Source organism: Malurus melanocephalus, unplaced genomic scaffold, assembly GCF_030028575.1.
Source record: "Malurus melanocephalus ecotype Western Australia unplaced genomic scaffold, MMel_1.1 scaffold_233, whole genome shotgun sequence".
NCBI lineage: Eukaryota > Metazoa > Chordata > Aves > Passeriformes > Maluridae > Malurus > Malurus melanocephalus.
In genome coordinates, this window is record NW_026623465.1 from 1,081,674 (window position 1) to 1,103,741 (window position 22,068).

At 40.1% G+C, this 22,068-nt stretch overlaps 1 protein-coding gene across 3 annotated transcripts in view; it reads right to left on the bottom strand.

Moving 5' to 3' along the window:
* Window positions 1–886: 886 nt before the first annotated feature.
* PBRM1 (polybromo 1) overlaps window positions 887–22,068 on the bottom strand; it is a 50,825-nt gene continuing 29,643 nt past the window's right edge. Inside the window, exons 19-29 of one of the 3 annotated variants that reach the window (XM_057374828.1) lie at window positions 21,496–21,762; window positions 19,977–20,122; window positions 19,530–19,687; window positions 18,668–18,851; window positions 17,315–17,525; window positions 16,090–16,291; window positions 12,182–12,340; window positions 8,297–8,452; window positions 5,906–5,976; window positions 4,291–4,507; window positions 887–3,995 (exon numbers count right to left, since the gene is read on the bottom strand). In XM_057374828.1, the coding sequence (XP_057230811.1) occupies window positions 3,823–3,995; window positions 4,291–4,507; window positions 5,906–5,976; window positions 8,297–8,452; window positions 12,182–12,340; window positions 16,090–16,291; window positions 17,315–17,525; window positions 18,668–18,851; window positions 19,530–19,687; window positions 19,977–20,122; window positions 21,496–21,762 (1,944 nt within the window). In that variant the 3' untranslated portion in view covers window positions 887–3,822. The remainder of the gene's footprint in view (window positions 3,996–4,290; window positions 4,508–5,905; window positions 5,977–8,296; window positions 8,453–12,181; window positions 12,341–16,089; window positions 16,292–17,314; window positions 17,526–18,667; window positions 18,852–19,529; window positions 19,688–19,976; window positions 20,123–21,495; window positions 21,763–22,068) is intronic. The other 2 variants (XM_057374826.1, XM_057374827.1) reach the window with 2 other exon arrangements.

Sequence of the window (22,068 nt, forward strand, 5' to 3'; positions counted from 1 at the left end):
ATGCTGTTGGCAAAATGAATATAAGGTTTTATTTTATTAATGAAAAATCTGTGTKTATCACTGAATCAGACCCCTTTCCTTACACAGTGTTCAGTGCCCAGCCATTCTGAAACTTCAATTTTGTGCACTTGCAGCCAAGAGGGAGCTACATACATTTACAGTTTACATTTAGTATCTCAGACTGAGCAAATAATATGGGGAGGATGATTAGAATTAGTTTCCTCTGGGCAGCTGCAACAGAAACAAAGAAGCTTTGTGAAGCTGGCAGCCTGTGTGAGAGGTAGCATTTATCACCCAGGTTGAAAACACGGATGTGTGTTAATTTAAAAAAATGCTCAGTTCTGATTGTTTAAATAGCTCTCTGTAAAGAGGACCCTTGAGATGTTCCTATCCCCTATCGGTTAATTTTTCTTGCAGTTTGTACAGAAAATTTCTATCCTTGATTCTAATTTAATTGTGTAAAAGATGCTTYTTTCATATTACTTATCTAATTTCCTCTATTAAATGGCTACATGGAAGACAGTCCTGAACCACATTAGCTTCCATATGAAATTAAGGCTTGCTGTTTATTTTCAAAGCAATTAATATGGGGGCATCTGGATTGACTGAATCTTATCACCTCCACACAGCTGGTTCCCAATGCATCACATATTTTTCAAGGTTCACTGTTCATGCTCGTTATGGCTCAATTTTCAACATCACTGTTTTTATCACCTACAGGCATGTCTCACACTACACAGAACAATAGAAAAAGAGTATTTTATCCACACATAAGCACACATACCAAGGACTCGAGAACATCTGAATCAGCAACAGCCAGAAGTACTTGAAATAAAATCCTAACAGAAGTCTTAATGGAACACTCAAACCTGGTTAATCCAAAACACTTTGCAAACTATTTTTATTCAAATTAAAAAGACTCAGGTAAACAAAGTGATGGTACATACATGTTATAAACCTGGTTAGCAGCTCAGCCTTCAGTAGTACAAGATCTAATGAAAAGCCAAACATGGATAAACCAGGTACAAAAACATATGCTGAAAAAAAGTCACCAACATCAACGTTTTGAATTTTTACACAAACAGTAAATTTTCTCATGGAAGGACTGAAGAAGAGAACAAATAGTTATTAGTTGTCTCCAACTGGTTTATGAAAATACCTGTCCTAGTTTTATCTATTTTCCACTCTCACAGAAGCCAACCATTGCCCACACATCCTTTTATTTTAATATGGAAGTTTTGTTTACGCCAGTACAATGAACGGCAGTGAAAAACAGATGAGGGGTTCAAACACCCACAAAGAGAGAAAAAGAGACAGACAGACATGTCTTTTTTTTTTTTTTTTTTTTTTTTTTTTTTTAACCAGAGAGAGAAAAGTTTCTTTTGCTGGTTTTGATTTCTAGACTGTAGCCATTATATCCTAAATTTCACTGCAATGGACTGAAATGCCTCCAGTATAGAGAGAAACAATTTTGAAATAAATAAGGCTTAAAATAATTGATCAGGGCCAGCCCAGTGGCYTAGTGGTAGTGCTCTGCACTGCCTTGAGGGAGGAGCCAGGTTTTGTTTGCACTTCCAATCTCTTGCTCCTGGGCCAGAAAGAGCAGCAAAAGGAGGGATTCAGCTGCTTGGCAGGAGAGAGCCAGTGCTGCACATCTGTTCATCACTGACCTTCAGATAAATTAAACATTTGAGTTATACAGGCTCCAAAGGGAGTCCCATCCAGTCCTCAAAAGAAAATAAATAAAACAATAATTTAATTAAAATTCATCCCAGGTTCTTTGGTGTAGTTTTTGTTAATGCTGAGAAGTAGAAGAATCTGGTGGTGTATCAGTACAATCCATGATAGTTCCAAATGCTCAAAAACTAGGATTTTGCTGCCTGATTCACTTCAACGTCCCATCTTTGTGGCTAAAAACTGCAAAACCTATGGTAACTTATATTTTATAGGGGTGGTCTAAGACTAYTCAATTACTACTTCATTAAATAAAATCAGTCATTTACAAAGGCCAGTAAAGAATTTCTGTACCGTGGGTGTGCTACTTGTAGAGTTCAAAACTGTCATTTCCCTCTATGTTGTTTTGCTCCATTTCCTTCACAGCCATTGCACATCTGACCYAAACTAAGTGCCTATTGGTAATTACCTGGGGTATTCTGTGCAGTGACTGGAGGATTGCAATAGGAGAGGGAGAGGAATTGGCTAGTAAAATTAAATCACAGTTTATACTTGCAAGTGTCACTTCCCTCATGAGTATTAATTACATCASCAAAACAAACCCCAAGATACTTGAAGGAAAATATTTAATTTAACCTTCTGCCAATATACTGAAATGAAAATGTTCTGTACTAACAGACTTTAAAACTCATTTCCACATGATGAACATCTCTAGCATAAATGAAGCGTATTAGTAAATCAGTTCATTTGGGCTGAGTTGCAGTGCCCACGTTCCTGCTGACTTTTTTTCAAATTCATAGAGGTTTCCCAGTTACTTAAAGTAATCCGAAAGTATTAATTCTTGTTCCAAAAATAAACAAAGGAAAGTATTTACCTTTAAACAAGTAACTTTGTAGACCAAAAAGTTGGTTAGTTATGAGGACAGGTAAGTCTTTAGCAGAAGGCAGCCACAACCTTGAAATTTGGCAAGAAGAGTTGATACCTACTTTACTTAGATTTTAAAAAAAGAAAAAAAAAAMCCAAACCCTTTGAAGGCTGCAATTCAAGGACTCTATTTCTCCAATGTACTGGGTATGCTGACCTTACACATACCATACCATATGGTAGTAATTTACCTTCAAGTTAATTTAAGTATCAAATTTCATTCAAATTTGCATTGCAAAACTTTCACTAAGGTTAATGAATACACATAAAGAAAGCATACAAAAATGTCTTACAATGCCCAATAATGAACAGAGTATGTGTGCATTAAAAAAACATCACATGACTCCACTAACAAAACAACTCTAYTTTTCTCCCCTAACTTACCTTCCAAGACCTGGGCTGGTTCCAAGTTCTGCGAGCCTCCCCCAGCACAGACAGAATCTCTTAAGGAAGGAGCTGCCCTGTCCCACTGCTGGGTGTTGGGGACATCRCAGAACCCCCAGCACAGGTCATGGCAGATGAAACACTTTCCCTCCAAGGGCCTGCCAGCACAGCAACCATGYTACTGATTTAGGGTCACAATGGCCTTGGCTACGCAGTTAAATAAMTGGACAGGACTGGACAACATGAGCAGTCAAGACATCCTTGTCCCATCCACACCAGCACTTCCAGGGCTGCTGTGGCCCACTCAGCYGCTTCAGTGTTGACTTGGAATGCCAATTTCCCTTAGTGGCAAAGCAATTCTCACCTTCAGCTTCTTTTAAGAGATCCTCTCTGTTCACATCCGAGCAAGAGTTCTTCCTGAAGTGGCCAGCACACACAAGCACAGGTACACACATTCTTATAGGATGTAAACTATGACTAATTCACATTCCACTGTATCAATCTGTAAATACTTTGTTTTCCTTTTTTTTTTTTTATATAAAAACAATGGCATCAGATTCTCAGCAATAAAGTATAAGAAAGATGAATCCTTGACTACACTTAACCAATTATGAAATCGCCTTTCAAACAAAGGAAACATATGCAAAAAATCTGTGTATTTGATAAAGTCAACTTAATATAACAAAAAGTGAAATATGCTTATTAAAAGTGTCCTTATATAAAAATGGTCTTGCAATGTACAGTAAAATGCAATACAAATTATTGTTGGTTATCTCTTCCCACCCAGTAACTAAACCAGCTATTGTCCCACAAGCTCCTGAAGCAGGAGGGTTGCTGTTCCTACACGTTCTCCAGGTTGTAGGCCTGGCGGATGTTCAGCGTGTCCCGCAGCATCAGATCCCGCAGGCGCCACAGCGCATCGGCCATCGTGGTGTGAGCCCCTTTGCTTTTCAACCAGTGCGAGGGCAGGCGGCTCTCCTGCTCCTTGGACAAGTGCACATCTCGTCTTCGTGCTGCAAAATCCAAAAAATGCTCCCATTATCTACTGGCTTTTTCTAGGAAAAGGCAAATGTAACTCTGCAGTATGAGGTACTCTACTACTGCTCTTAGTATTTAAGCCCATACCACTGATTCTTAGGTTTATGCAACATTGGTGTAATCAGCCTGTGGATAACATACATATTCTCAGTCTGTTGATTTATCTTTAAGAATTAATTGCATGCATATATTTTATTAATTAAACAGCAGAATTATTTCATGTTTTCTATGAAAGCAAAAATAATGGTTASAAGGAACCCAAAGCCTTACCTGCAAGGGTCTGGTCCCACTTGCTGATGCTGTTGGACTCAGCACTGAGCCCCTCAATGTATTTCAGGTAGGCTTCAGAATGAAGGAGCCTCTGTGTCTTTGGTGGAGGGGAGACGAACATGGGGGTGCTGGGCTGCTGCATGACGGGCTGGCTGACGGGGCTCTGCCCGGGGTACGGAGGGGGCGCCTGCTGGCCCGGCGGGCCCAGGATTCCTATCTGCAATGGCAAAGCCAGGGACTGGTCACACTGGGGCAACTGCAGAGAACACCCACATACAGCACAGCTTTCAAATGAGGTTATGTGCAAAGGCCTAAGAAAATTTCCCTGGAGACACCCACTTTGGCCAGACACCCACTTTGGCACAGAGAAAGAAAGTGCAAACCAACCATATTCAGACTCAACAGATATTTTTCATATTTCTGTAAATATACTCTGGTTATCATCACCATATCTCTTTTCTCCTACTAACCATAATTACACCTTTTATCTCCTCTTTATTTCATGCTTTCTCCAATTTGATCTGAAATACTGTGGTCTGTAAGTGCAGAATTTAAAACACCTAATCCAAATTAACACAGATCATTGGACAACTGGGATATTTCCACAGAATCTCTCAAGAAAAGGAGAGATTTCCTTTCCTCTCAGGCAGGAAAATTCCCAGTCACGCAGAATTCCTACCACTGCGRTTAACCAGCAGAACTGAGAACTCTTAGCACAGACATCCCATGGTCTGGAATAACTCAATGTCATGACATCAACACTTTACCACTTCTGGTTCTCACAGAGTCACAGAATGGCTTGGGTTGGAAGAGGCCTTAGAGACCATCTCGTTCCAATCCCCTGCCATGGGCAGGGACACCTTCCACTATCCCGGGTTGCTCCAAGCCCCATCCAGCCTGGCCTTGGACACTTCCAGGGATGGAGCAGCCACAATTTCTCTGGGCAACCTGTGCCAGTGYTTCTGAATAATTTCTTCCCAGCATCTAATCTAAAACTCTCCTCTTTTAGTTTAAAACCATTTCCCCTCATGCTATCACTGCCTGTCTGTGCATAGCCACTCTCCCTCCTTTCCCTGACACCCTCAAGCTAAAATCACATTTCTCTTTATGATGAAAAAATTCACTCAATAAAGTTGRAAATGTTCTGAACAGTTGATCTGCATTAATCACTGACAAGGAATATCTCATCATCACAGTCACCCAAACTCACAAATTCTGGACTGCCAATGAACATCTGCTTCATCAGTTTGTAAAATACGAATAGTTTTTACCACTCATCAACAGCTGATAAAGCGGGCAGCATCCTCTGTGTGCCACCAAAGCATGCAAAACCTAAATTATCAGCAGTTTCACAGTAGACAATTAAGACAAAATATTGCCCTGTTTATACTAAGTTAACTCACTGGACAAACCTCATGAGTGTAACAACACCACAACCATTAATTACAGACATACAGGCATCTCCAAGTGTGAGGTATTCACTGTTTCTAAACACAYCAGAGCACATTTCATTTCTGCTCTCCCTGGGAAAGTCTGTGTGCATCCCTAYATGTCTGAGCTGGGATGTTGCTTAAATGAGCCTTAGAGCCTCATAAATAAAGCAAAAATGACTCACCTGCTGTCCAAAGGGACTTGCTCCTGGTGCTGGAGTGCCTACCATGGGGGACACATTTTGGCCTATAACACCTATATTCCAAAATATAAAATAATTAGTCTTACTTCAGAGCAGTGACAAATACCTCTTTGGTCTTCTATAGTAAGAATTTATACTTCGATATCACTGCTCACAGTTATTTTTAGCACATGTACAACATTCAAATATCCCCTTGCCCCCAGTAAAAAATTCACAATTTTCTGAATGAAAAAAAAGCCAACATGACAACTACCAAACACTGATAAGTGGCCTGTTGTTTTATTTTAATTAGAGAAATAAAAGGTAAATAGTTTTTGCTTTTCAGGGTTTTTTTTCACATTACTTAGTGATTGCCTGACTACATTTTTTCATTTATAACATACACCTTTGGATTGACAGAATCTTCCTCTAGTCCTTTAAGAAAGGAAATGCTGATCTGCTTTAGCAACATTTAACATTTCCTTGTGTTCAGTTTTGTAAAATACGTCCAAAGCAGGATGAAACTCAAGCCYCTGCACAAATTCTGTTAGATCTCACTAACATAAATTGCAACTTGCAGGTTAAGTTYCAATAGTCTTATCTACAGAAGGATGAATATTGGAAATCAATATTCAAAAAATAAAAAAAAAATTAAAGCTGCTTTTCTAAAGCATATTGAGACTCTAGTGCACAAAGTGCAGCACAACTGCGTTGGTCTAACATACAAAAATACACAGATCTAAATGAGAGTCATGTAGTCCCATGATATTTTACATACAGATGTTTTGGTCTGAAAAAGAACAAAAGTTCTGTGTGCTGCTGCTTTTCTTTCTGTTTGTGCCACTTCTCRTGTTCATTCATTGCAAAAGCTGCAGACTAAGTATGCTTTTCCTGAGGGTTTAATTTACATGAATTAAATGCATGATTTCTGTATCAGTGATCAAAGAACGTGCCATCGGCTTTCACACACTAAAGTATATTTCAAATGCTCTTTCCATTTGATCAGAGCTCCCATTTTAAATGCATCTGTACCAACTGCATGTCAGAAGCTGGGAAAAAAACATTGGAAAGACAAATTGTGGAATTATTTTCAGTCCAGAGGGAAGGGGTCTGGAGGAGGGCACCCTCCCCTTGCCAGCATCAGAGCACAGCTTCACCCTTAGCCTGCTGTGCCCAGTCCAGCACCACCTCACGTGTGGTCCTCCATTCCCAGGCACTGTTTCTTTGCTAATCCACATGCTGTCAGTTTTAAACACTCTRCATCCAGCCCAGGGCAGTGGGAAAWGCCCTTCAAAGGGATGMACCATCCTGGATTCACCTCCCACCCGTTTGGCTGATGTGTGCCAAGTGTCACTGCACAGCTGCTGTCCTGCTCCCTCCAGTGACAGCACAGGGAATGGGGCACTCCAGCCAAACTGCAGTGGAACACTAAAGGATTTAACCAACACCAAGCAAACAAAAACTCCCCAACTCAAATAATTTGCATACAGATAAAATTATTAWCAGAGCTCTGATAAACACAGTTGCAAAGGGGCAGGGGGAGGCAAATGAGACCATTTTGTCCACAGCTTGTTTAACTGCTGAAYGTAGGGATGCACATCTTTTACACAAGGCATGTGAGTTATCAGAGGCAAAAAATGAATCTGCAGAAAACAGGATCAGAGAGCAGATGAATGTTTTTCCCCTCAATGGGAACACATTAATGGCATTAACACTGGCAAAACAYTTCTTTCATGCAGCCACACTTTTCATCAAAAGTGTAGCAAAAATACAGCAAATGTACTACAAATGCTCTCAAAAATCAGTTCAAAACTTGGCCACACAGAATACTGAATKCACCTTGTCCCTACATGTTTCCAGTCACTGTTCTATCAGCGAGTTTTAATCTGAACRCTGTTTTACAATAACACATCAGTGGCCCAGTGGCAAGGAGTCTTACAGGACCAGGCTCATTTCAGTGCATTCTGGCATTAACACACTGAAAAAGACTTTGGTAAGGAATGACACTAAGAAATTTCATTTATTACCCCACTTCAAATTAAGAAAAGGATGAGTGTASAGATGCTGTTCAAATGACATAAATATATGAACAGCCTGATTTCAGCTTTTCACACTTCTGATAAACTCAAGCATAATCATCAAAGTTTTTCTGGTTGGAACAAAACTCCTGCTGGAGCAGCACCACATTTCTCCAGTAGCCTTTCCCTGAGGGTTTATTGGATGTGCTGTCATGTCAGCATTTTGCACACCCCTGGTATTCAGCAGCGCTGCAGCTCAGCCATCCCACCGTGCTCCAAACCACGACCAGAACAAGCTGCAGAGAACTCCTGGAACAACTGGTTAAACCAAGWACATGACAATGAAATAAAGAGGGAATGAGGATGAGGTTCTTACCGGGTGGTGGGATGCCTGGGATGCCTGGCATACCTGGCGGGAGTTGGTGGGGTGGGGGCACCCCTGGGTGAAGTGGCTGCATGCTGCCCATGCTAACAATGCCATCAACTGGGCCCTGCAAAGGTGGCAGCACCGGTGGATAGCCACTTATCATGCCTTGAAGGACACAACAAATTTCAAACATGCATCAATAACATGCAATATGGTCTACACAGTATGCACAGACATGCACTATCCACACACACACACACACACAAAAGCACCTTTAGTACAGCAAGACAGTACTACAATTAGTATCTTGCAAAAAAAAATAACAAAACTAAAAATAAAAAAAAAAAGCTGTAGATATGAAACACTATACTTTTGATGAATTAGTATTTAGTGTATTTGTATATTTCTCATGGGGCAAAAAATGTTGAATACTCAGATATGTTAACACGAGGAATAAATTCAGCCACAATTAAATGTTACTAATGCAAGCAGTTTTAATATAGCTTAAAGCTCTGCCATCTGCATACAGATTACAAACACAACATTAACTTGCCAGCTCCATGGACAGCCCTGCTCTGTGGGCTAGCTCAGAGGCCACAAAAACAAAACCCCAGACATTTTCCTGCAGTACACATGCAAAATTGATGCACAGAAGTCCTACAACATTCACATACTTGAAACTAATGGCAGTGATGAGTGATTTTTATTAAACCATCTCCAGTATGAACTAAGGCAGTAACACAAATTTTACACTTGGCTCTGCTGGGCTGCAGTAATTTACACTCATGGCATTTGGCTTGAGTATAGACTTGAAAAGAGCATCTGCAGTCCCTCACAGAATTTYACTGTCCATGTCTTCAAGGTGTTTTTATAGGAAAATCAGTGACATTGTATTGTGCTGCTGTTCGAAAATTTAGTTTTCTGCACGTGAGGGAAGAAAATTGAGGTTTTTTCAGGCTTTGGCTCAGATTTGCTACTACCCATGTAGTGAACCTATACCTACACAATATAACTGCACTATGCTTGTTAGGCCCTGGAATGTTTAATTTAAATGGATGCACTGCCAGGTAAGCAAGGAAAAGGGTTGGAAAGACAATGAAAAGATGACAGAGGACAGAAGCAGGTCTAGAGAGTTGAGGTAAGTTAGAAATGCAAATTTGCTGGGGCTTCTATAGTCTGTTCCAAGAAACCACCAAGTCTTTGCCACACTCCCTGTAATTCTTAAAAGGAACTCTCAAAACAGGGATTTCTGGAATGAGACTGGCCAAGAACTCTCACCGCTTCTGACTGAGAACAAAGCTGTTGCAAGCTCAGGGTCTGAACAGGAGAAGCAGCTCCAAAATACAAGCTAAATCTGTCACTTCCTCGGGAAGTTACAAAGGTGACAAACCTCCAATCCCAAAAGCTTCATGTGGAGAAAACACCAAGAAAATAAAGAACTAATCTCCCTCGAGCCTTCATTTTCCACAGGGTACCTAGACTACCTAGACTGACAGGTTAAATATGCCTTAGATACCTACTTCAAATACCTGGAACCTTATCTGTACMTCTTTATTACACTGAAATCCATATTATCAAAGGAAAAAATAAAAGAAGAAAAACCACAAAAGTCTCCCTGGCACAAAGGCTTTCTCACTGTAGCTACTGCCTGATAATTCAAGTGCACCCCAAGCTGCTGACACATCTTCAGTGCAGTTACAGGCACTTCTGAAGCTTTAAAACAAACAAACAAAAAACCCTCCAAGGAGTTAGACCCATATTTATCAATCATGAAAACTTATTTCTACATTTCCAATTAAAATACTCAACAGCTGGCTGGGCTAATAAAGGCGCCATCAAATCTCCATGAGAAATCAGTTTTCCTTGCTCCTTCTGTATAAGAGCTACTTTCTTATCCCATGTATGAATTGCAAACTTTTATTTTAAATYAGTAAACAAGGGCAAACTATTTCCAGCTCTCACAACTGTGATTTAGGGTGTCTTTGAACCTATTTGTTCTCCTGTTTTTTACTTTAACAATGTAAGGTTAAGTAAACCTTTGCAGGACCTAAATGGAGAAGACACTAAAGTGCTGCACACTAAGAGAAACATCTCAGAAGGCTTCCAGATTTCCTGAACCCGTGGGCCATGAAGAAGTTCTATGATGGAAAAGCTCTCTGAACCAGAGAAAAGTAATCCAAGGATGGAGGATGCATAAGAGGCCCAAGCAGAACAAGATACTTCCAAGTAAGACTTGTGAAAAATCAAAAGATGAAAGACTGTGTTTTTCAAGTGGGCCACAAAACCAGAAAAAGCTTAAAAGGATCTGCTCAATCCTCTACTTTAAGGGAGTATTTTCCCATGCCTAAGTGAAGAGCATGGAGCATTGAACTGCTTGAATAAGACAATGGTCTGAAATAGAGGTTTACTGTCACAGGAAATAAAGTAGAATGTGTAGTTTGTAGGATGCACATTTTTTGGAAAATTTTAAGCAAGTGTTAATAGCAAGTATTACTGCCCATCAACACCTGCCTCCAAAAATTGTAAAAAGTGACTCAGTGCCAAAAAGCCCAAGAACCAAACCAAGAAAACACAACCACAAGAGGATGATACTTCTACATATCCTAGATGAAGAGAATTGTTCACAAAAGRGATCAGCACTGGGGAACTCATTTTTTCCCTCCTTTTTCTTAATATACGCACAGATAAGTGTACATACACACACACAAACATACACCAACTGCAAACAGTTCAGAGGGAAATTACCATGAGCAGAGTGAAAAAAAGCCAAAAGAAAAATGCAAGTCAGTGTAAACAAATGTTTTGTAACCTGGAGATCATGAACCAACTAAGGAATGTGCCTTCAGTTAAACATCCATGCAGCCTATTTACTGAAAAGGGATTTAGGGACCGTGATGAAAAACGCTTCAGGCTGTCAGCTCGAAATAAGGCCACAGCCTGCGAGATGAGAAAGAAAAAGAAAAATGACAAAAGAATAAATGGAATAATTGGAATGTCTTAAGGGAAAGTTAAAAAGACCCCAAAACTCAAATCAAAAACCCTCCAAATACTCATTTTTATCTACACGGCACTATTTTGACCTTGACTGAAGCCATTTAATTCTTATTTTAAACGGAAACTGGTGAAGGAAAACAACTTATCAGGTCACACCTAATTAATTTTCTCACTCATGTACGGCTGATTCCCATACAAGAATCTTCAGGGAACTACATTGTCTTCAGATCTGATCCTGAAAATACTTACTCCGAGCATACTCCCTATGAAATCAAGCCGGATTACAACTGGTAACGAGCTCAACACCCAGCAACAGGGACCTCGTGGAAGTTCTCCAAGCTCAGTTCTATTCTGAAAAATAACCTGATAAAACCAGCAATGTTGTCATTTTGGTTTTGTTTCTGCAATTGCTCTAGATCCTGGTCTGCTCTGCTTACCAGTGCCCAAGAGGCAATTCTACAAAGCTTTTGCTTGGATTTAAAATCTGGGTTCGACTTCGTTGGCCTCTCACCTCCCTGACAATAAAAGCCCCAGCAATCTCCCTCCTGCTTTAGCACTGCCACAGACACTGCATGCACTAGAAGACTCCTTCACTGGTGCTCTCCTGCCCCAGCAGGGCTAAAGGTGAACTCTGCRAGGCAGAGTGAACCAAAACAACTGCACACCAACAGAACAGGAGCACTGCACGAGGACCCTGCCTCCCTGCACTTGCCACAGGCTACTCTCCACTGGAGCAAGTAATGCTGACACCAGGCCACTGCTGCACTAGGTATGTTCATCATGAAGGAAGACTGAAGAGTTTGAGCTTTCGCTTCCAATGTCACCCAAGAGTGTGTTCAGAGTTATGAAGGGGTTGATAAAGTGGATGAGGAAAAAATGGTCATAGCTCCTACGTTTTACCTGCAACGGGTGTCAACTGCTGATTGAGCATTCCCATTGGTGTTGGTGGCGGCACCACCCCCATAAGAGCCCCGACAGGAGTGCCTGCCCGGGGGGAGGAATTCTGCTGCTGTGCTGCTCGCTCTCTCTCCTGCTGCTCAGCAACTTTAGCTGCCCGCTCTGTAAAAGTATTTTAGATTTTCAGTTCTGTTTTGTAACCCAGAATTTCAAAATATTATCTGTTCATTAAAAAGGACTAGTCAGACACTGGCATAGTTTAGTCAAATATAAAGTAGAACAGATGAATCTTTTTTATACAGCAAATGATTTGATTAGCTGCAGCTAAGACTTTTAGAAAACCTTTCATGAAAAATATTCCACAAAGTTTTATCTCTTTCTAAAAAAAAATAAAATTAAAATAAATAATAAAATAAAGATTTAAAAAAAGTTAAAGAACAAATTTGATTGATAATAAYACCAGTGTTACCAACATGAAGCAGCAGTCCAGCACTAGGCTCGGTCCGCACTAGGACATGGCAAAACATTCCCTGTTTTGACACCACGGGCTCAGCCAAACCAGCTGCAGCCAAGGCCAGCAGCTCTTGGGCAGATCCTCCACCAGCTGCTGTGGGAATTGAAGCCCCACATCTGGCAGGTGTGCCTTACAGAATGATGTGAAGAGCAGACAGCAGTGCCAGCTGATGGCACACTTATTTGTGGGCTCCCCATATATTTYACTACTGATGCAGCTGAAAAGTGGTGGCAAAATCGGGGAGCATTTGTAAAGTTTCCCTAGTGTAGATTGGTCCTTAGCTTTTGGAACATAACAAGCAGCAGTTTGATAAACCAAAAATACTTTTCTCTGCCTCTGTCATTTCCCCATTTGGTCCCCTATGAGGTTTTTTTTTCTGAAGATGTCTAACTCACATTGTGCTGCTCACTGGAGGTCATGTGTGTCCTTTGTACGATGACTCTGGTCATTATCTCAATCAAGTCTCTCACTGTGACTGCAAGAACAAAAGATCTACTGCAGGGTAATCTGACCAGAGGACAATTTTATATTAAGGGAAGGGCAAAGGGTCATGGGAAGAAGAAAGAAAAAAAAAACCAAAACCCAAGCAAACAAAAAAAGAGATATACTGAATGCCCACTCCAGGTGATTTGGGGGCATGCAAGTTCCTGCTTTGTTTACTCTGAACATTGTGTCTGACAGGCACAATGAGGAACAAGGAAGAATAAATGGACACAGGATACATCTCCAGCCATTTTTAACACCAGTGAATGCAGGGCTATGAGTTTCTTGCAGTTGGTGAAAGATGGAAACTGCCACTAAACCAGCAATCAAGGTCCTCTGTCCCATGAAGGCTAAGAAGAAGTTCATCAAGGAGATTAAGTTATACATCCTGCCAGTGCTATTTGCTTCCTCTAGTACATGACTTYGAACATCTACCACGCTTCTGACTCCACTAGAACCTGTATGTGCAGCTTCTAGCACTCCTTCCATACACTCAAAGACCAGTTTCATTTCCAAAGGCATTTCCTTCCTTCTTCCCAYTTCTGTCATTTCAGGGAGCGATGACGACGCAGAGAAATGCCTACATTTAATACAGGTAACTTAGATGCAGTTGAGCACAAAACACACAAAATATTTGAAGATAGATCCTGAAGTGGAAAAATGAGATAATCCTCTCCAGAGTACAGCAAACACTTGGGGAAAAGATGAAGCAGTTGCTCTGGCTCTCACCTACTTCTGGCCAGCTAAAATAAAAAAAAAGGYGAGACAAAAGCAAAAGAGACACTCTGATGAATGAGAAATTACTGTTAAGTGTTCAGCTTTATCAGACTTCAGAGTGCTGACGTTTGGAGAAGGACCTGATGTAGGACAGTAGTTATGTTTTACCTAGCCCCTATCCATGCCCTGACTGCCATGGAAGTAACAGATGGAGTAATATGGCCAAAGGAAATTGGAGGAGGGATCTGAAAGTTCAGCCTAATACTCAATACCAAACCCAAATCACATAGGCCAGGACTTGAGATCATTCAAACATTTCCAACACAGCTCAAGAGACAGGAAAGAGACCTTCTACTTTGAACAGAGTTCTTCCTGGAAACAGGCCTTTCCCTCAACCCCACTCATTSTTTTATTTTACTTCATTTAGCCATGCAGGCACTTCCAACACAGCCTCTGCTTTACTCAGCTATTGCTAAAAAACCAACTAATACCCTGCACATGAACCAAACATAATTTTCAGTGGGTCAAAATGCTTCTAAAATGCAAACTACTTTTCCCCAGAAAATGGAAGGGCCTCCTTTCACTGAGGTGTTCAACCATGCCCACTCCCTGCTCCCTGSTGCACACCCACATCAGGAAACATGAATTTTGACTCCTCACAGTGGAAGGAATAGTTTCTCTCCTTTCACACATGGTAAGCAAACCCCGTTTGGATACTTTGTTACCCCATTCAAACCCCCTCAAAACCAAGCAAAAGTTAAGTCTAGTTCAGGGCAGACACCAAGCCAGGGAAACTGCAGCTCAAACCCCAAAAGCTTCGGAAAATTTTAATTGAGAAGGAAGATTAAAATGGAAGCACACAGACAATCATTAACACGGTGGACAAACACAGCCTTCCTGCAGAAGTGCAGGACTTGAAGCTGCTCTAAGCAAGGAAGCAGTGACATGCCAGCCACCCTCCTGCTGAGGGATTAGACTGAAAGGAGGGATCTGCCAATAAAAGGACAACACATGCACCTAGAAGGGCATAAAAGGAAACTACAGAATAAAGGAAGGCCACAATACTCTAACAAAGAAAGAGCGTTACCATTTCCCTTGGCAGCACTAGCAAAGCAAACTTGCACATAAMACAGGGTGCTCTATTACCCTCCAGAACTGCAAAGAGGTGCTGCYGAAAATTCAGAAAGGACTCAGCTGGCTGAGAGTGGACAGTGACAGCATGCAAGCTTCCAGCCTCAAGATCASAGCTGCCTTTAAGTTATGAATGTGCAGAAAACCTATCAATTATCATTTTCAAAGTTATAACTTAATTGGGCCATAACCTTCCAGGATGTTGAAATGTTCCTATCCAAAGGAGCATTTTCTTTCCATAAAATTGCATCAATACAGTAGTTAATAGTGCTGACATGCTATGAAYTAGAGAAATAACATGGATGTTAAGCCAATGCGTCTGGCCTGGGTCAGGGCTGGCTGTTAAAGATCAGCTGTATTTTACTTTAATCAAATAAAAGTTAAAACACAATGACTATTTATTAGAAGGGAGGGAAGGAATGGAAGGAAAGGAGGGAGGGAAAGAAAGGAAAGGAGGGAGGGAATTGAGGAAAAGAAGGGAGGAGAGGGACAAAAAGATAGGTCGAAAGTATCTCATGATTATGAAATATTCCTGGCATACTTCAGGATATGAAACCTCTTGACAAAATCAGTTACAAGAGTTCATTAATAYTGTGACTAAACAATAGGTTGTATTTACAGTAAAATACAAAGCCTCTTAGGACTCGTACTGTTAATAATGAACTTCTCCCCACTCCCCTGCAAATCTTTCTTACCTGCTGCTACAGCTCTCAAGAGCTTCTTGTCCAAAATTCCCCTCAGTCCTTCTTTAAGGMAATATTCACAAAGTATTTTTCCAACCTACTTCTAAGCTCAGGGGTTTCATGCCCCTTTGCTTCTATTTTTTTTTGTCTTTGTTAATTTAGTTATTTGTGGCAAAGACATTTAAATTATCAGTTGTGCTCTACATAACTGAAACATGCTCTTTGCTCCTCTTCTGTCATCTCTCAATATGAACTTCTCTTTAAGGCTCATCCAGAACACAAACATAAACATTTTCTTTTATTAAACCTGTCATCTGAACAACAGAAAGTGTTGAGAATGAAAAAAAGGCAGAAAAGAGTTTAGCAGCTCAGTTTTTATTTACCTTCATATTCTGCTTTCTTTGTTGCTTCCAAGTTTCTCCATTCAGTTCCTACAAGTCTGCTGAGCTCTCCAAAGGAGTAGTCTGGGTGCTGAGCTTTAATCACAGCTCTCATCTCACTGCTAAACAAGATGTACCCACTCATGTTGATCTTCCTTTTTGATCCCTCCTTCTTGGTGCTGCCCTTAACAGACTTGGGAGTGGACTGTGAGAGAAAGCAGTTATGACCACAAGAGTACAAAAGAGAAGGCCAGCAGAGAGCAAAAGGAATTGTGTTATGTCACAGATTTCATTCACTGAGCTGTTGAGAGATGTTGCCAACACAAGTTGAGTAAAATATTTCATTTGCCACTGCACGTTTTAGGAAAATGCTCCCCCACTTCCTCCTCGGCCTCTGCAATCCCTACTTTCCCTGTTTTCTAAATGTTATTTTACCTGCCAGACCATCCTTTCTCTCCAGTGTTCTTCTCATTACATAATTAGCCATTTCTTCCTGAAAAACCAAAGCCCAGTTTTGCTGATCACTGTTTACCTGCACAGCAGTTTCACATCATGTTCTTATAWTGATGAGTAACAAAAATTCCACTCCTTTGCTTTTCCTACTATGGACACTCCTGGTGAAAGCTACTTTATGTTTCCAGCCACCAAAAAATTATTCTGTTCTGACATACACTGAGATACTACCCCATATACTGAGCTGGAACCCCTTTTTTGAAGGCCCTTCCACCTGTGTTTGTCACAGGAGACTGTAATTYATCCATAATCTGACCAATAGGACCCATAAATGGATCATCATATCAAAACCCTCAAAAGGCCTTTCTCATACCCCAAACATTACAAATTGGTCACATCTTGAAAAGTGTCATTGTTTCCAAATACCTGGTGGAGGCAAAAAAGGAAACAAAAATATATTCATAGATCTGATACTTCTGAACAAGTGTCACAGAAAACCTACTAATTAGAAATAACATTATCATATAAGAAAAYGTAAACTGGGTTTTCCCCAGCTGAGTGATGTATTTTTAAATATTCTAATGAAATTAAATGTTATCACCCAGAYATCATACTGGATATGCCAAAACTTGTGTCATTCATTCCAAACACTTGTAAACTGAAGTATAAATCCTTYGTGTGTATATGATAAAATGTTACTGTTTCTTTCTTCATTTGGATTGGGAAAAGAATGTGGAATATAAAAGTTTAAGGGTTCCTGAAGGAAAATTCTTACCTGTGGTGGAGTATAAGGCATTATATCCAAATCACTGGCTAAGGGGGCCTGAAGCTGAGGCATGGAAGGTGTTTCACTCATATCACCTTCCTCTTCTCCCATCTCTTCCATGTCCTCATCACCTCCTTCCAACTCAGCAAATTTTGCTTCCAGCTGCTGAATCTTCTTTTCCAGTAGAGGAGATGGCTCCTTCTGAGGAACTATGGGCTTTCTTGAAGGTGGAAGAGAAAGATAAAAACTTGCTGAGAACACACTCATACTTTACTTATGAATAAGAACTTATTTTTGAAAATGAACTTTTCTTCATTTATGATTGAACAATATGGAAACAATGGTGACTTGAGAAATGCCTGCTCTTCCTTTCAGAACCCTGAACAGAACTACTTTTGTGTCTGTGGCCAGTGTTGCATTTCAGTCACTTGTCAGAAGAATTTTTYTATGAGTTAGAAGGGGATTTAAATACAAGTAGTTAATTTCTGCAACAGAAGGCACATCTTCCTTAGATTTCACTTTTTATGTAAGTTAGAACTTAATATCTTTATTAATATGAATGTTCACCAACTGAAAAAAATTTCATTATCCATAATGAGGACTTAACTATTTTCATAATATCCAACAGAATTTACTAATCTGATAAAGCAATGATTTTTCCTAAAGTCAGGGGTAGGAAAAAAAATCTACTGATATTAAGATCATGAAAARACTGATGTTATCAGGGCTTCTTCCCAAGAGTGTGGTGAGCTGAATYACACCTCGGACTTCTGTGGATGGGTCAGGCTGGGATAGGTTTAATTCTTGCACAGCAGCAGAGTGGTGCCGTGTTTTGGATCTGTGAGACAGCAGTGTGGATAACACATCATGTTGTAATTAGTGCTGAACAGCATTGGAACATCATCAAGACTCTTCCTTTTCCCCACTCTGTGCCCAGCAGGATTTGGGAGGGGAAACAACCAGGACAGCTAAGCCAAACTAACCAAGGGGATACTCCAAACTGTGTAACACGGTGCTCAGCAGTGGAAGCTGGGGGGAGGAGGAAGACAGGGGCACATTCAGGGGCATGGCATTTCCAAGTAACCATGACATGTGCCAAGGCTTTCCAGGAAACAACCGAACATCTGCCTGCCAATGGAAAATCGGGAATTAATTCCTTACTTTGCTTTATTCATAGCTTTGGTTCACTTTTCTAACTGTCTTTAATGTGATCCAGGAGCTCTGTTCTTTTTCCCCTTCAGATTCTCTTCCCTATTTCAATGTGGGGTAATGACCAAGAGGCTGGGTGAGGGCTTAGCTGCCAGTCCACCACACTCCAGAAGAGCACTCAGGTGACCCCCTCATTCCCCTCACTATTTTTACCTAAAATAATATATTTCATCATCTACAACTTTCGCAGACAGTGAAAATCTCTTCAGCCCTTTGAATTTCTTCATCTGTTTGTCACTTTCGTTGTAGCGGCTCTCGCAAAGAAAAACATCGTTTTCGGAGATTTCTGTTGGTCTGCAGGAGAGGAAGTCTTTGAATGACAGAACGACACACTTTCCTGCAGAAATGAAAGAGCAGGGTAAGAAGGCAGCCACACCTGCAGAATTTTTGTTAGAAGTGTGGAAAGTCCATTCTTTTGCCTGTTTTGTAATCTGGAAGATTCCTGGTATTTGGCGCAACTATGGAAAAGACATCAATTGACATTCCAATCAACTAATGCCACTCATGAGAAACCTACAGCAACTTAATGCAGCTTTTGGATTTTTTTWAAAGAACTAGAGAACCCACAAAATAACAAACCCCCATGATCACTGTCAGTTACTGTATTTATCACAGCATCAGAACTCCAGAACAAACTACACAGCCATCATCTTCCGCAACACATCAAATTTCAACCTCTGTTCCACCTTTCAACTTTCCAGGTCATATGTACTGGAGTAATTACATTAATAAGCAAGAATAATGGAGTTTTCTGTTCTCTGGCTGCAAAATTGTTCACTTTCATATCACACGTGTAATTCCCTTATTGTAAAAAAGCTTCCTTATAGTGAAAATTCTCCCCACAGGTCTCCACAGGTAGGAATGCATATTAGAAATCCACAGAATAATCTCTTATCCCTCCCTCAATATGAAAAAAACATACTTGGAATCAAGCCTGCACATATCTATCAATCACTTCAGATTGTGTAGAAAAAAAAGGAGAATGTCAATTGGATTTAAAGCTGTTAACACTTACCCAAAATGCAAGTCATGGGACAGGTCTCCTCCAAGTTACTCAAAAACACCTCTTTCTTGTAGAACATTTTAGTTGGCTCATGTTCAGTTTCCTCAGGATGTATAAAGATTGGACCAAAGAAATATGCAGCTCCATCTCGCACCCACATCTTCTCAATTCTGCAAAGAAACCAAATTACATAAATGAAAGGCCATTTCTCCCAAAAGAGGCAGCAGGACATTCAGGAAGACCATCAGTGGAAAATGAGTACAGAAGAACAGCCTATTCCAAGTGTAYAACTGTACCAGGTTTTTATTAGGCAGCTAAACCTCCACCTCAGTCTATCAAGAGCTTRTGTCACTTCACTCACATTTTTCCCATCCTCTTTTATACCTCTTTGTAACCAGCCCCTCCTTTGTCCAAGTTATTTTTACAGCCACAAACTGCAGATAAAGAAGCTGCCCCTACCTTCCCACTCGAGGCCGCACCAGCCCGTGTGATTTGATGAACACACAGTCCCCAACCTTCAGCCACATGTCATTGTAGCAGAGCTGTTCAAAGTAATGGCAACCAGGTTCTCCATTGGACATTTCTACTGGAACATCTTCTTTGTCCTGCAGAAGAAGCAGCATTTAGAAACTTGAGGAAGGARGAAAACCAAGCACAGAAATAAAAAGATGCCAGGTACTAGTAAAAGGTTTTGTGCTGCCTTTGTGCTAACAATAGTAGGGGGAAGCACTAAGCAGAGATGTATGTGCAAAAGGTTCCTAAATTAAAATCGCAAAGCMAAAATGCCCTCCCTACCTGTCACAAGCTTTCCTATTTCACAAAGCTCTAATTTTGCCAGAATAGTAATTTACAGATCCYTTTTTGTTCTACTGCTTCAAAGTGAACTGGCCAAACCAAGCCTTGTCAGCTTTTCTGGTTTAAATCACAGCAATGTGCTTAGGAAGAAAGACCTGAATAAATGGCCAAGCTGACATACACAGAAATATAATTATTCAACTCTCTCATACAATAATGTGAACACTCCATGTATTGCTTGCATATTCATACCATTTTCCCTGTTTAAATTCTTAGTTTTTAGTAAAAACTCAAATTGTTCCTCATTTAATCTTTCAGCCTGGGATTTCAGAAAGCCCATGAAACACAGGCTGTCTCCCAAGGTGGGGAAGGAAAAGACCCTAAGAGTTTTCACTCTCTCAGAAGAATTAATTTCATCTTTCGTCATGATGTGAATAARTACATGAATACACACTAGGTATCTGATAAAAACTGACAATGAGTGTGCTGGGTACTGTGTTCTCAGGTTCTGTTAGAGAACCCAATGCAAAGTGGAATTTTAATTTTTTTTAATTATTTATAATGTTTCATGATTCGCTTATTTTTAATGGCTCCAAATTTATTTGAGGTAAAACTAATTAATTTTATTTTAATACATTTACTTACATTTATTTTCTTACTCTAGGTACAATAAATAAACTTCAGTAATAAAATAAATTTTACTCAGTATTAAACAGAAATATTCTTAAACATTTTGGCAATCAAGCACTTAGTTATCAACCACAAACAGGTCACAAACAACAGAATATCATATATTGGTTACTGCTGCCTAGCTACTGACTGTTTTACTGAAATGCTGCACAATAAAACATTTCAGCACTGCCATGAACTAGACTTTTAGTTCTACTAGTTCCTTARGCTTAAGGCAAGCTTTACGGTAAAAGTGTAATTTTCTGAAGTAAAAAATCCAACCAACCCCTTCAGGTGATCACAAAAAAGAAGCTTGTAACAAATATTTACACAGTTTATTATTATCTGTTATGTCTATTTATATTTTGTTTATGTTTATTTACAAAGGCTATAATACCAAAACAGGAATATTGTGTTTATTTTGTTGTGTTTGGATGTGGTGAAACCCAAGCTATGAGGGCTAATATTTTGTCATTCTTTATCTGTCAAATATAATCATGTTCCCCTTGCATACCTTTTCAAGATGAAGGATACTTTCTCCCACCTTACTGTCCTCCAGTGTTTCACTGTGTTTCTCCTCATCTACTTTGTCTGTGTTGGCAAACACAGAAGCGACTCTGACCACGGGCAGGGGCACATCTCGTGGGACAAATCTGACAGAGCTCACAGGCATAGTCCACAGYTTAATCTTCTTAAAGGACTTCGTCTTTGCAGAATAGCGCGACTCGCAGACATACACATCCTCATCTCTGAAGTTTTCAGGACACAATTTAAAATATTCCTGTGGATTGAAGAAAAAATATTAAATATTTCAGCAACACCCACACCCCACAGACATACAGTGAACTCCCTTTCATGATTTCAGTTTTTTCTATGCTTCTGTCAGAAGCCTTTCTGCTGAATTCTTTTCTTCCAATTTGATATCCAAGTTTCACTTGGATGAAGAATAACAGCAAACCACAAGAAATCTCACCCTGGGAGAAGGAGCTAAATTCACTATAGGCTGGCATGTGAGTAGAGTTAGGTTTTATTCATTTACCAAACCAGTGTATTAACAAGAACAAGATCTGCAGCCTGAAACCACCTT